This window comes from Emydura macquarii, unplaced genomic scaffold (genome assembly GCF_026122565.2).
Source record: "Emydura macquarii macquarii isolate MOO-44397 ecotype Brisbane River unplaced genomic scaffold, CSIRO-AGI_Emac_v2 contig_2369, whole genome shotgun sequence".
NCBI lineage: Eukaryota > Metazoa > Chordata > Testudines > Chelidae > Emydura > Emydura macquarii.
In genome coordinates this window covers 3,391,998-3,407,412 of record NW_027132506.1, presented here as the reverse complement: position 1 = coordinate 3,407,412, position 15,415 = coordinate 3,391,998, and the positions used below count along the sequence as shown (strand labels likewise).

The following is a 15,415-nucleotide window of genomic DNA, read 5'->3' as shown; positions in this document are numbered from 1 at the left end:
AGGCTCTGAACAGCCTGGGCACTAAAGAATTAAACCCTCTAAAATAATAAAACCTTTTCCCTGAATAAAAAACAGACTACAAAAACAGAAGACCTCTTTCTAAAACCTACTCTACCAATGCAAGTAGGAGACCAACAGCAGACTAATTAGTGTGCTTGCTACCCAACTTATTGCACAAAATACAGAACATACAACTACATGCCTCATGGCTAAGTGGTGTACGTAGGCACCCGGCACAAGCAGCTCATGGCACTTAGAGCCCAGGTGCAGCATCTTGAGGCCAGAGTAGCTGAACTGGAGGAGCAGAGAGACAGTGTACAGGGACTGAAGTGAGCACCTCAATCCGCCAGCTGAGGAAGCCAGTCTCACGATGAAAGGGCACCTAAGAGGAATGGAATGGCGCACGCCCTTAGATGAGATGCTCCTTCCAACCAGCAGAGTTTGAGAATCCCTCATATGCTGAGATGGTTGCTACAGATGGAATAATAATGGGGAAACAGAGGCAGGCTGGGACAACAAGGGATGGAATGGGTTACCTAGGGAGGTGGTGAAATCTCCATCCTTAGAGGTTTTTAAGGCCCAGCTTGACAAAGCCCCGGCTGGGATGGTTTAGTTGGGGTTGGTCCTGCTTTGAACTAGATGACCTCCTGAGGTCCCTGCCAACCCTAACTTTCTATGATTCTATGAAACATCTGGAAGGTAGATATATTTGGGGGGGAGGGGAGAGAGGAAACCAAAAATTTTTGGATGAATTACCAAAATGTTTTGATTCTAAAATTTTAGTTTTGGCAATGACTAAATGTTTTGATAAAAAAAAATTTTTTTTTTTTAAATGTTTTTTGGAATTCTTTGGTGAATCAAAAAGTATTTTACAGTTGGACCTGAAACTTTTTTATTTATTTATTTATTTTCAAAATTTGCCAGCAAAGCAAAAAAATCCATTATTTGCCTAGCTCTAGCAGATAATTGCGTAATGAGGATTTAAAGATGTTCACTGAATGCAGCCTTATAGAGGTGCTAGATTTCAGGAAAGCATATATGAGAAATTAAGGACTCGAGAGAGGAATGATTAAGAGGAAGCCTCATCTAGCAGCATGGAAGGTGGTAACTACAAACCACCTGAAAAAGAAAACACCAAGAAATAAGACTCAGCTAACTTGGCTGCGTAAAGGAATGCTCAAAAAAATCAGAAGTTAAAAAGAGGCAGCCAAACAAAAACAGTCAGAAGCAATTACGGTTGCAGAAGAAAGATATAGGCAGCACAGATATAAATGAACTAATACTACCAATACATCAATGGGCAAAGTAATACTATGAAGAAATTTGGTCCATTAATAAATTAGATTAAATGACTCCTTTTTAAACATGTGTACAAGGGAGGTACAGAAGAGAACTTTGAACAATAAATAAGCAAAGACCTTGTGAAATAACTCTTGAGAATGAGCAGGAAAGAGAATGCTGGGAAACATGAACATGTATAAATCAGCCAATCCAGATGACAGTCTGATCCACTGACGTTTTTGAAAAGTCATGGGCAACAGGGGAGGCACCAAAAGATGGGAGAAAAGTTCGTGTAATAACAATTTTGCAAAAAGGAAAAAAGTGTAATCCTGCCAATAATTGTGCAATCAATCTAATGAAACATATGCTGGCAGAACAAACATCACTAAAAATGAGATCCACAAGCAATAAGCAATACTGAGGATTTATCAGGGGCCTTCTGAACTGATCAATTTAACCTAATCAGATTTATCTGCTACCTACAGCATACGTGATGTGATTACAGAGAATAAACTTCTGAGCTTCCTTCTCCCCAGCACTCTCCCTAAATACTGAGGTAAGGAAGATTACACTGCAGTTCAATCTGTTTGCTAGGAGAATGGATTTCCCTGAGAAACGGGCAACCTTCAGAGCAAAATAGCATCCTGTTCGTTAAACTAGTCCACCAGTGATGAACTGCCTTACTCTGATTAACACTGCCCTAAATTTTTACACATAAATGTACATAGTTTTCTCAAAAAGAAAACATTGTCCTTCAAGCATTAAATATCCATAAAGACCCCAGTCTAGCAGACTGGCATCTGATCACCATGCATCAGTGATAAAGAACCTGTGAATCCCAAATTGGTTTTTAAACAGATGTTTCTTAAATTTGTTTAATAATCCAAGGAAGAATAAGCGAGGAGATGCCCCTGCAAGAAAATGCTACCAACTCAACATCAATGTCCTTTCTTACTGAATTTTGGACATCAGTTTAGCATAACATTCCTGACTCCATTCCCCAGTGAAGAAGAAATGAAAGATTGGCTCAGTCTGAACACAGAGATATAGATAATCCCAACAACAGATATATGCTTCTACTATAATGTTCTCAACCAGCATTTGTAGCTCTTCAGCATGATACACTTAATATTTTATAAATTCTACATTAGATAATCCAAAATCCCTTAGATAATCCTAGGTAAACAAAGTTTGGTATATTTTTAAGGCTAGCTACTGAAGGAGAAAAGGTATGATACATGGGAATTCTACAGAATTCCTCGTACATTTTTAGAAGATTTGCTCAAGTACTTGCCTAAGTATCCAGTCCTTAACACAAAGGCAAATCTATAACTGGCCAAATGATCGAACCTTCTCTTTTAGGAAAACTGTCAAAGAAGGTTAGAGTGATGTAGCTCAGATTTTCTATGGAAATCCTCTGAACCTCCTTGATTTCTTTCAATCGCAGACCTCATTGATCATGAGCTCCTCTTGTACAAACATAGAAATTCTCCTACCAAATCAGACCAGTGGTCGGTCCCCACATCTTGTATTCTGTTTCCCAATGAACAGTACTACATGCTTCAGAGGAAAGTATAAAACCTCTAGAATGAGTAATCATGGACTAACCTGCTCATAGGTCATGTTTTATCCTAATCCAGGAGATTTAGTGATTGGCTGCTGCTATGAAACATGATAGTTTATACTATCTATAAAACAAGATGGTTTATACTACTCATACAATATTAATCTTATCCATTGCAAACATGGATGTTCTCGTGATCCATATAAATAACTAGGAAGAAATTTTCAAAAAAAGAGTAAACGATTTAGGAATACAGGCCTCATTATAACTCAGATTTTGAAAATTGCACCCCTGTTCTTGCTAAACTGTTGGCCTCAATGAGATCTCACAGCAGCGAATTCCATCAGTTAACCATGTGTTGTGTAGAAACGCATCCCCTTTGTCACCATTACATTTTTGCTTTCTATTTTATTGAAAGTCACCTTACTCTTGCACTACAAGACAAAAAAACAGCACACACATTTTAAATTTCATTCTATAGCATTCGTTATTCTGTATACTTTTATCAAGGCTCTTCTTACTCATCTCCTCTCTTAGTCTCTCTTTATGCAAAAGCCTTCCAGGCTTCCAGTCATGTTGGCTGCTGTTCTCTGGACCTTTGCTATTTCTATTATATCCTTTTTGATGGAAGATGACTACAATTGAACACAGAATGGAATAGAAGAATACTTAATACTAGTATCTCTATTAATACACAATTAATGGCATCTTGTTTGTTTGTTTTCCTCCACTGCAGAGATAGTTTCATTATGCAGTCCACAATGACATTTGCGTCTGGTCTACACTACAGTCCTATATCGGTATAACCACATCACTTAGGGGTGTGAAAAATTCACACCCCTGAAACACAGTTATACCAACCTAACCCTCATGTAAACAGTGCTATGATGATGGGAGAGCTTCTCCCACCAACGTAACTACTGCCTCTCAAGGAGGTGGATTAACCACACTGCGTCTTCATTAAAGTGCTACAGCGATGCACTTGCGCCAATGCAGCATTTCAAGTGTAGAAGTACTTTCAGTTTTTGCATCTTTTTTTAACTAAAAATGTGACCAAAGAAGCACCAGGCATGTTTTAAAAGCTAAAATATAATGCTTAGAACAGACAGTACTTTGCATCTGCTAAGCATGGTACAGATATGAGTTCATTAATCCTCCTATCATCTAACTGAGAACATGTAGTTGCCAACCCCCATTTTACAGCCCAAGACCAGGGTGGATAAAATTTTTTTTTTTTTTTTTTTAAATCAAAAATCGAATTTTTTACATTTCTTTTTTAAATCAATCATCAAAAAATACACTAAATTTCTCTCATTTAAAAAAATAACAGTTACAATTAAATCTCATCACAAACATGCTAAACCTACACTTACAGTCTCATAAAAATGAATTAATTACTCTAGTCTGTCCAGCCTAACTACCAGCTCTTGCTTTTTGAAAGTTCTGGGCTTTCCGTTTCTCAGCAGACAAAGTCACACCTGCAAATAAAAAAACCAGGCCAGACAGGACTGTTGTTATGGGCTTATGTGCTGGTGGAGCTGGGCCAAGCAAGGCAGAGGAGTTAGTTAAGAAAGAAAAGTGCAGAGTCCTCCACTTAGGAAGGAAGAATCCCATGCACAGCTACAGACTGGGGACCGACGAGCTAGGCAGCAGTTCTGCAGAAAAGGACCTGGGGGTTACAGTGGATAAAAAGCTGGATATGAGTCAGCAGTGTGCCCTGGTTGTCAAGAATGCTAATAGCATATTGGGCTGCATTAGGAGGAGCATTGCCAGCAGGTCACGGGAAATGATTATTCCCCTCTATTCAGCATTGGTAAGATCGCATTTAGAGTATTATGTCCAGTTTTGGGCCCCCCACTACAAAAAGGATATGGACAAGTTGGAGAGAGTCCAGCGGAGGGCAACAAAAATGATTAGGGGGCTGGAGCACAGGACTTATGAGGAGAGGCTGAGGGAACTGGGCTTGTTTAGTCTGCAGAAGAGAAGAGTGAGGGGGGATTTGATAGCAGCCTTTAACTACCTGAAAGGGGGTTCCAAGGAGGATGGGGCTAGGTTGTTCTCAGTGGTGGCAGATGACAGACCAAGGAGCAACGGTCTCAAGTTGCAGTTGGGGAGATCTATGTTGGACATTAGGAACAAGTGTTTCACTAGGAGAGTGGTGAAGCACTGGAATGGGCTACCTAGGAAGGTGATGGAATCTCCATCTTTAGAGGTTTTTAAGCTGAAGCTTGACAAAGCCTTGACTGGGATGATATAGCTGAGGTTAGTCCTGCTTTGAGCAGGGGGTTGGACTAGATACCTCCTGAGGTCCCTTCCAACTCTAATATTCTATGACTATGACTCTAAGACACTGTCTTAACAACAGAAAGACAAAGGACTGAGGCAGAGTAGAAAGGAACAGTGGAGTGGACTGGAAAGAAAAAGAGAAGACATTATTCAATACACACACAGCTTCCTATATTCCCCCCACTTTTGCTACAGAAAAACCATCATGGCTTCTGGACGTAAGAGAGACCCTATCTGGGAATATTTTGGAGAAATTCCTTCCCTGGGTAAAAAAGTTCCTTCCCTGGGCAAAAAAGGAAAACGTGACAAGTGTGAGCAAAGCAAGAAGGAGATGCAGGGGCTAGTTGCAAGAATGAAACATCATAATAAAAACTGCTTATTGGGAGAAAATGATGTGGATGAAGATGTGGATATGTCTGAAGAACAATGTGGATCAACTGGTTAGTAACTTAAATGAAGAATGATGCATTGCAAAATGAATTAAGACTCTCTCTATGCCTTTTAGTGTAAGTGTGATTTAACAAGTAAATTCCCAACCTGTTTGCTATGTTGGACGTTGCTAGAACAAACAGTTTAGTTTAGCTAATCCTTATGGCTTGTTTAATTAGGTAACTAGGTTTAGAATCTATCACCCAAGTATACGGTACAGAAAGCTGCAGTAAGAGAAATCTAGAGTTGCCAGTTGCCACTGGGTGTCATTTTCTTTTTTTATATTACATAACACAGGCTCCTTATTTGGAACATCATGGCCACAGACCATAATGGTGATGCCATAAATCTACTCCCTATTTTACTTCAGCATAACTCAACTTTCCCAAGGGAGCCCCATCCTATACTTGTTTCCTCAAAAAACAGAAGCGCCAGTGAGTTCTATGGGGCTTAATTTTGGAGTAAGTGCACTCTAAGTGCAGTCAGTCTTAGCTTTTTTGGTAATTTGGAATCAGATCTGCATCCTTGCTGAAAAAAAAATGTAAATGATTAACTGAATAATAGAGTGAGAAGAACGACGACTATTCAAAATCATTTTTGAATTTTGTTTCAGGATTCCATTTAAGCATAAGAGACTGACTGTGACTGTCTATCTGCAACAACTTCAGAGTCATCCGTTGGTACTTATAGCAGCAGTGCTGCAAGTAAACATATTTCAGACAACAAAGTATCAGTAGCAAGCAAAAGATTTCAATCATCCAGTAAAACCACCACCATGGATGGGTTTGTAGTAAGGACCAGCAAATACCAACAAGACACCAGAGATGAAAAGATTGCTCGGTTCATTTATGCCACAAATTCTCCTTTTCGCATTGTTAACAACACACACTTCATTGACATGGTTGAGTCCTTACGACCAGGCTACACTCCACCTAGTGGAGCAGACATTGGTGGAAGGTTGCTAGATCCACTGTATGAGAAGGAACTTGAATAGTGTGCAAGAAATATTGAGGGGAAATTTGTCAGTTTAAACATTGATGGGTGGAGCAATGTATACAATCATCCAGTAACATGTGCCTGTGTGACAACAGAAGATAGGGTTGCGTATCTTTCAGAAACAATAGATACATTGGGAGATGCCCACACAATAGAATATGTAAAAGAAGTGGCAGTGAAAGCTGTAATAAACAGTGAATAAAAATTCAACCGTCACATGCAGTTTTGTCACAGATAATGCTGCAAACGTGGCAAAGATGAGAAGATACTTAGAAGAAGAAACGGCATGATGCTCCTTAATAATGTATGGCTGCAGTGCCCATTTAATGCATCTTTTAGCCAAAGATTTAAGTACGTCTTCTCCAGGAATACAAGAAAATGTTGCTGAACTCACAAAATACATCCGTAACAACCATTTTGCTTCAGCTTCACTGAAGAGAGCAGGGGGATCCAAACTCATTCTCTCTCAAGATGTTCGATGGAATTCTTTGGTTGATTGTTTTCAACAATTTATTAAGACCTGGCCTATTCTCATAAAACTTTGTGAAGAAAACCATGATAAAATAGATGGAAGTATCTCATCCAAAGTATCTAGCACTGGATTAAAGAGGAATGTAGAGGATATGCTCAGTATACTGAAGCCTATATCTATAGCCTTAAGCAAACTTCAGAGAAATTGTTGCTGCATTGCTGATGCTGTGGAAATTTGGAAGGCACTTCAAGAGACATTGAAGAAAGAAATACCTCACCAGAAAGTTAAACGGCAGGCAATAAAGAAGCAAATGGATCAAGCACTAACTCCACCTCATTTTCTTGCGAACATTCTCAATCCCAGATATAAAGGTAGATGCCTAACTTCTGAAGAAGATGATGCTGCCATGGCATGGGCATCTCAAAAATCACTCCTCAGTTATGCCAGTCATAATAAATTTCAGGGCTGGAGCAGAATCATTTAAACAGTACATGTTACTGATGTTGTGAACAAAGTCGCTCTCCTGAATTGGTGGAAATTAGCCAGGCACCTTGAAACAGAGTTCCTTCAGTTGCTAAGCTAACTTTTCACAGCAGTAGCTTCCTCTGCAGGCACAAAGATAATATTTTCATCATTTGGTATTATTCACTCACAGCGAAGAAATCAACTGGGAGTCAAAAAAGCAGAAAAACTCATATTTCTGTTTCAGTCTATGAATAAAAATGACAGTGAGAGTGGGGAAGATGGGAGCTAGTTGTAGAAGTTTTCAGGACAGCGTACGTTTAGTGTTATGATGACTTGTCTGTTAGAGTTAATAAAATGTAAAAAAAAGTTTAAGGACAGCCATCAACCGGCAACTCAGGAGACTGCTGCAATTGCAAATGTGAAACATGTATGTAACAGTTAAGATTTAGTTTAATAAAATATAATTGCTATTGTGTGTGTGATTTTGTTCTTTCCATTCCTAATGTTCTGCTGCTGTATCTGCAGCTTGACACTGGTAATGAGTATTATGTACTATTTCTTTAATTAATAAAAAACAAGTTATCTAAAAAACTACAAAGTACACTCTCCTAGATGTTGTAAAATGCTGTATTGCGCTGTAAATTAACGTTTTAGTGATCAGATCTGCACCATTATTTAAGAAATGTGAAGAAATATCAGTGGGAAACTTGATTTAAATCAATGATTTTCTCTTGGTGATTTAAATCATGATTTAAAATCGCCTCAATTTAAATCATTCCACCCTGCTCAAGACCACAGACAGTCAGTGACAGGACTAAGGCTAGAACTGAAGAATGCTAATATTCTTGTTTTTAATACCACAATCAGTTGATCAGGGCAAAATAATAGCCTCTAACAGGGCTTCTCTATGAGGCAACTGGTCACTAGAATTAGAGAGTTGAGCTAGACAGTGGAACAAAAGTAAGAAGATAAGAATGGAGAGGATGCTTACTTTGCCAAAGGAGACTGCCTGGGCCATGTACCATCTTCATTCTTTACTTCTATTAACAGCACCTGAAGAGGGAATGCAGATAGTAAGGCAAGACAAGGCAAAGGCAAAGGCAAACGCATTTTACACATTCTGTAAAGTGACTAGACATCTCAACTTGTTTTGATTACTATTTAACACCTTTGGTTTTCTATTAAATGTATATAATGTTTCCATTGCAGGGTCTCTTAAAATCAGTAAAGACAGATTCTCTTCTTGTGCATAGAACAGCATTTTCACAGACAAACAAGCTACTTGCGCAAGGAAAACCATGTGTTAGCTAACAGGGCATTTCAATCCCATGATTATTAGAGAATTCTGAGCATCTTACCTGACCATGATAGAGCCCTGCATCTTGTACGGTGCTGTCCAAGTTGCTGATCTGCTCATAAGAGTTACTCATATACCTACTCCATAACCTAGTTTCCTTCTCACTGGGGATATTGAACAGTTTTCGCATTTCCTTCTCAATGGTAGCTGTTTAGGGAACACAACATAATAATAAACTTCTGAAATGTTTAAGTATTTCTAGAAAGAACTGATCAACCAGACATACATTAAAGGCATATGTCCCCAATTTGTCAATGCCCCAACAGTAAAAGATATGTCTCACAATCCAGTAGGGTCATCATCATTAGAGCTGAAAACATCTACTTATTAAAAGCATTTATTTTCATACACATTCATCTGTCAGAAACGCTTCTTCTCAGCTGGGCTGCGAGCAAGCTTGAGAAGTCTATCCAGTAAGTACCATTTCTGAAACGCTAGAGGCACCTGAAAATTGGAGTTTAAAATGGATGTGTGCTCAGATATTACTACAAGGTCACGGCTACTGGCAACTACCAATCAAGTACATCTGTAGATCACATTAGTGTCTACATGCAGCATCTTAAAATGAAGGAGGGCATATGATGATGCAGGGCACAGGGCCACATTTCAGGCAGAATGAATGAGCAGGGGAAACTGGAGGAAGTATGACTAAAATATCCCAGCAGATAAAGCCCACGGAGCCATAGCAGTGACAAAACGGACAAGAGGAGGACTGGACGCATTCAGACACAGAACTGTTTCAGATGATGGCAGGGCCTTTTGCTGTGGAAGTGGACAGAAATCAATGATAAACTCTGAAAAGGTGGATTACCCCTTAACCACATCCCCCACCCTCATTTAGATATCTGCTCAGGCCTAACTTTTAAGCCCAACCCAGACCCCAACCCCACCCAACTTCAAAGGGTCAAGCAGTTTTCCAACCCGACCTGACCCTCCCTCTCCCAGACCCAAGTCAGTGACACGCTGCCTCCAGTCCATGGTGTTGACAGGTAGCTGCAGACCCCATTCCCGCCACCGCTGCTGTACTGTGCATGTGCTTGGAGCAAGAGGCGCTGAGGATCCGCAGCACACTCACTCCGCAGGGCACACAGAGCAAAGCAAGCGGATGGCAGCTGCCAGGAGTGGGGCTCGCAGCCATCACCGTGCTGACCCGACAGGCAGGAGAAGATCATCAGAGGCAACCCAATCCAAACTTTGTAGTGGGGTAGAGCCCGTCAGCATGTCGGGACCCTATTTACTGCTATTAATCAAGGCGTTTTTCAAAATCCTTTTGAGAGTCAGTCAGAACTGAGCTGCAAATATCAGATAGCTACTTACTGATGGTGTCTGCTTTGCTGAAATGACAGGTCAACATTTTGGTAGAATCACTATTTTCACACAGCTTCAGTTCGAGGAGATAAACTTCCACTTTACAGTGCTTCACAAACAGACCGTACTCCACGACCTACAAACAAAAGGCTACTTGTGAAACAGGCACAATACTGACCATCCCACACAGGTGACATGACAATCATTTCAAAAGGAGACAAATCATCTCCTCAACCTGGACTGGATGCCTGAAGAGTGGTTTATAGTTTTAAACTGAGAAGGGGAAGGGGCATTTATCTAGCAGTCTGACTCCAAAACTGGGAGCTGAGAATTCATGAGTTTATCCCAGTTCTGCCACTGACTTGTGTGACCTAGATCAAGACATTCAACTTCTCTATCCCCATTTTCGAATCTGTAACACACAGACTACTCCTTTTTCCACCCGGGGAAAGTTCTGAAACTTAATTCTAGCAGCTGGGCAGTGGCACCAACTAGTTAGGGTTGCAAAAAAACAATTTCTATTGCAACTCCTACGTTTCAGGCAGAGAATTCCAAAAACATTTATCTTTTGTGCCTGGTCTCTGCCCAAAGGCAATTCCTCCCACCTCCAGAACATTGAAACAAAATCCCTTCTGTTATTCCGAGTTACACGAAAGAACAAAACCATTTTCCAACACAGTATGAGTTCATGACTGTATTCCCTCCCACCCACTCACCTTCCCCTGCACCCCACCCCACCTCCAAAAAAATCAGTCAATCAATCAATCAATGATGGCACAAAAGTGGCTGAAATGATAAACCTGGCCTATAAGTAATCTCCTTTGCTTTGGTAAAGCAAACAAAAATTGGTTTCAAAATGAAGAAATGAATACTCCCAAATGTGAAACTGCACATATGCAGTAACCCATTCCATTCAGCTGTCCTCCACACACTTACAAAGGTGCAGTGCACAGGGACTGAACTGTGCCGCTAGGTACCACATGCCATGTTACTTCAGGGAAAGGAGCTGAGCTGTAGAGGTGGAAAATAGCTCCACAAGCACATAGGGCATCCTATATCTTAGTAGTAATTATTGATATTACAGTAGCACCCAGCAGTCCCATCTGAAATTTGGACCTATTGTACTAGGAGGAAGTCATGCCATGACTTACTGATATTTTCTTTACAAGACGCTGGTAGGAAGCGGGTAAGGGGTGGCAATGTAGGAGTTAATGAGGGAGGTAAAGTAGAGCTGTTGGATAAAAGACAGAAGAAAGAGGGCAGTTGTATTGGACAAGGTCAGCATAGTCACAAGACTTCCAGAGACTCCACAGCAAGAGAACAAGATAGCAACAAGCAGAGATGGGGGGGTGAGCCATGGCTTGGGAATCGGCTCAAACAGAGAGGGAGGAAAGGGCTGGAAATGGCGGAATTGAGAGAAGTAGTAGTCCAACAACCCTGTTAACAGTCTTCAGAAGATGACTCAGGGTGAGAGAAATGGTAAGAGAAGCCATCATATGACAGAGTCAATGCAGCAGCAGTGTCAGGAAGGAGATCCTGGTTTTGGTGAGGACCAGGAGCCAGAGAGAGCAAGAGATGACGACGTAGTGGTTGGCCATGATATATATTATGTGGGTCACAGGGGATGAGGTAAGTAGGGCAATTAGAGAAGTAAAGCTGGTGGGAAAGAAGGAGAGAGGGGGAGATGGTGGCAGTGGATGGAGGGAGGGAAAGATATATTCATAGCATTTAAGGCTAGAAGGGACCATCAGACTGTCTCGTCTGACCACCTGTATGTTGTAAGGCCTTTAAACTTCACCCAAATATCCCTATGTTGAACCCACTGACTTCAGTGAGCAGTGAACTGATTAGGTGGAACACGTCCAGAGGATCCTACCAGGCACTCCATGATGCAGACAAAGATGAAAAACCCCCAAGGTCCCAGCCAAGCTGACCTGACCGAAAATTCCTTCCTGACCCTAACCTGCAGATCAGTTTGACTCTGAGCAAGACACACCAGCCAGGCAGGCGAGACAGGATTCTCTGCACCACCTCAAAGTTTCACTCCATCCTAGCCAGTGTCCCATCTCTAGCTGTGTCCAATGTCTAGCTGTGGTCTGATGATTCGATGGGGACAGAGTGGGGAGGTTACAAATATGCATTGGGGGACTAAACCTTCATGACCCTGCAAGTGACTGTCTGAAGCCCTGCAGCATGGGATTAGATTACTCATAATACAGAGCTACAACTGTTACGAGCATGCTGAGAGCAAAGTAGGCAATTCTGTTCTCCCCAAGGTCCATAAGGAAATTCACAGACACTTACACCACATAAGATCATCACAACCCAGTCCACCCCCTGCACACAAAGGCCACAGAACCTCTCCCAGAAACCAGATTAAATCTTATCTTTCAGAAAGAGCTAATCTCGTTTTAAAGCTCCAAGCAAAGGCAAGCCTACCACCTCTCTACATAAACTATTCCAATGTTGAATTAGCCTCACTTCTAGGAAACACCATCATTCAAAGTTCAATTTATCCAGCTTCAACTTCCAGCCACCTTGTTAGGTCTGTCAGTAAGATTAAAAAGTCCTGCACCATCAAACATGTTTTCCATGTGTTGACACCTACAAACAGTGATTTGAGGACACTTCTCAACCTTTTCTTCAATAAGCTAAATAAATTGAGCTCCTTAAGCCCTACATCATAACAGTTTGTGTTCCAGTCACTGGATCATTTTTATGGACCTCCATTGAACTCCCTCCAGTTTTTCCAAGCCCTTCTTGAAGTGCGGATGTCAGAACTGGGCACCGTATTCTAGTAGTGATCTTACCAATGCTGTGAATAGCAGCAGGATCACTTCCTTATTTCTACTTGACATTCCCCTTTTCATACATCCAAGGATCATGTTAAACCTTTGGCCACAGCATTGCACTGAGAACTCACATTGAGTCAATTATCTATGACGGGGGTTCTCAAACTGGGGGTCGGAACCCCTCAAGGGGTCATGAGGTTATTAGGGAGGGAAGAGTGCCATGAGTTATCAGCCCCCATACATGCTGGGGCTGCAGCTGCCATCCAGAGCCCTTCACAGCTGGGTGACCAGAGAACAGCGACTGCTGGCCAGATGCTCTGAAGGCAGTGCCACCCCCAGCAGCAGTGCAGAAGTTAGGATGGCATGACATGAGGGAGGGTGACATGGCATGGGGGGAAGGGGGTCATCAGAGCCCGAAGTATTTTCAAATGGGGTCCTGGCAAAAAAGGTTTCAGAACCCCTGATCTACAATGATCCCTAAGTCCTTTTGTAAGTCACTGCTTTCCAAAACAGAGTCACCCATCCTGCAGGCATAACCTGCATTATTTGTTCCCAAATGTCTGGTTAACCACAGCAGTTAGTGCTGGGAAGTTGTAAACTGAGCATTGGCAGCAGGAAATCTCTAGGTGTCATCCTCAGAGATGCACCCTGTCTGCAGGCTCAGAGTTACAGACACACTGTGGAAAGTGGGAGGGAATAAAAAAGGGGTTGGGGGCTCTTTCTCCAGAGATCTTAGTTATGCAGGCCCAAGAACAAGCCATCAGTCTCGAGTGAAATCTCAGGCAATACTTCCTCTTAGCCACCCCTACAGGCTACTTCCATCAGGCAAGGAAGGATCAATTTGCAAGAAAAGTTTCTTTGCTTCCTTCACAACAATTGCCATGTCCTAATCAGGGGAAGCATGCTGGGTGGGGAACAGCCTCATTCACCTATGTGGTTACACAATCAAGTATTGGATGCTGTCAGGAGTGTAGTTTGGGGATGAGCTCATTTGCATGTGGACTGAACCTTCTGTCTCTCTGGTAATTGAGGTGTGTGTGGAAGCCAGAGAGGAAACACATACAGCCTTTATTTCTTTTTAAGATAGTGTTGCTCACTGAAGTTCTAAGGGAGCTTTGTGCTATATTGTAGGAGTTGTACTATTGTCTCTCTCTGTTGAAGGCCTCACTCCATTATTAGGATAAGTCAACACCTCCCTTTGAGAAGGCTAGGTGCCATCTTCTCTTAAAGTTACACCTTCACTCAAGAAGCCACCTCTTACTATTGCCACTCACGCCAATTGTTGACAATTCTTAAATCCAAACCTCCCTGTTTAAGGAAAGTTCACCAAGGTAAGTGTGGCAAGGCCATTCCAATAATAGCTGAGTCCTCAGATTTTCTTGCTTCCAGTCAGTTTGATTTTAGGACTGGGTCTGGTACAGAAACCGTGCAGGTTACATCATCCATTGCAGGGTGGAAATCAACCAAAAATAAAGCATCCATGATTTCCTCTGATAACTGCTTTTGAAACTGTTAAAGCAAAGCTTTCAGCAAGTCATTTGTATGCATGGCCATGTCCTCTGTGGCCATGATATGACAAAGGGGGAATGTTTTATAATTTTTTTAAATAAATGCCATGTGCCTCAGTTTTCCCATGTGCTACATTGTTATGGTGGGGGTGAAATAGGGCTGTTTGCTCTGGAGGCATGCTAAAGACACAGGTGTGGCTGGTGCCTTGCTGTCTGCATCTTTGGTCCCATGTAAATGGAGTATCTGAGAATATGATTGCAAATCCAATCACCTAGACATTGAATCCTAGCAACCAGCGACTATAGATTGCCCACCTCTCTCTGCAATATGCCAAGCAACACTGCACAGGTCGAGAACAAAGGACTGAGAGAAGTAAGGATTTAAGTGTAGGCTACTGGAGGAGTAGGGAGGGGGCACAGGGGCTGCTCACCAGGAAGTCTGACTGAATGACAGCAGAGCTTTGAACTCCACAGTAGCCTTCACTTCTCTGTGCTAACCTAAGGAATCCCCATGCTGTGTTCCAGCTGACTACTAAAGCCGACTGGCTGGGAGTCACTGCAGATGCTTGCTGAGGTGCATTGCTCTCTAAGATTATACAAGTCTCCATCAGAGGTGGTCTCAGTTGGACTTGGAGAACTGAACTCACAGTGTAAAGCAAGCGTGCATGCGCGCACACACTCTGAAAGCGAGGGAGATGGTGGGAGGAAAAGAAAGAGGGAGCATAAAGGAGTGTCAGAGGAGATGGAATGAGTGAATGAAGTAGCAGACAGAATGAGTTGAGGGAATGCACTCTGGTTTTGATGAGCTCAGGTAGTCACTCATTCCGCACACAGAAAAATAAATAGACGACGACTGTTGCTCGGTACATGGTGTTAACACTTGTGCAGCCCATAGGAGGGTGAAACACTCCCTCCAGTGACTCAGTTCCTTTCTCTCAGATGTCTCAGACAGCAGTA

General features: G+C 41.9%; 1 protein-coding gene across 4 annotated transcripts in view; it reads right to left on the bottom strand.

Moving 5' to 3' along the window:
• Nucleotides 1-15,415, bottom strand: part of USP4 (ubiquitin specific peptidase 4) — an 85,136-nt gene that overhangs the window by 52,342 nt on the left and 17,379 nt on the right. For 3 of the 4 annotated variants that reach the window (XR_010922166.1, XM_067561258.1, XM_067561259.1), the window contains exons 4-6: nucleotides 10,168-10,294; nucleotides 8,852-8,997; nucleotides 8,485-8,546 (exon numbers count right to left, since the gene is read on the bottom strand). Coding sequence is in view for 3 of the 4 variants with exons in the window: in XM_067561258.1 (XP_067417359.1) it covers nucleotides 8,485-8,546; nucleotides 8,852-8,997; nucleotides 10,168-10,294 (335 nt within the window). In the remaining variant the exon portion in view is untranslated. Of the gene's footprint in view, nucleotides 1-4,186; nucleotides 4,324-8,484; nucleotides 8,547-8,851; nucleotides 8,998-10,167; nucleotides 10,295-15,415 lie in introns of those variants that run through there. The other variant, XM_067561260.1, reaches the window with a different exon arrangement.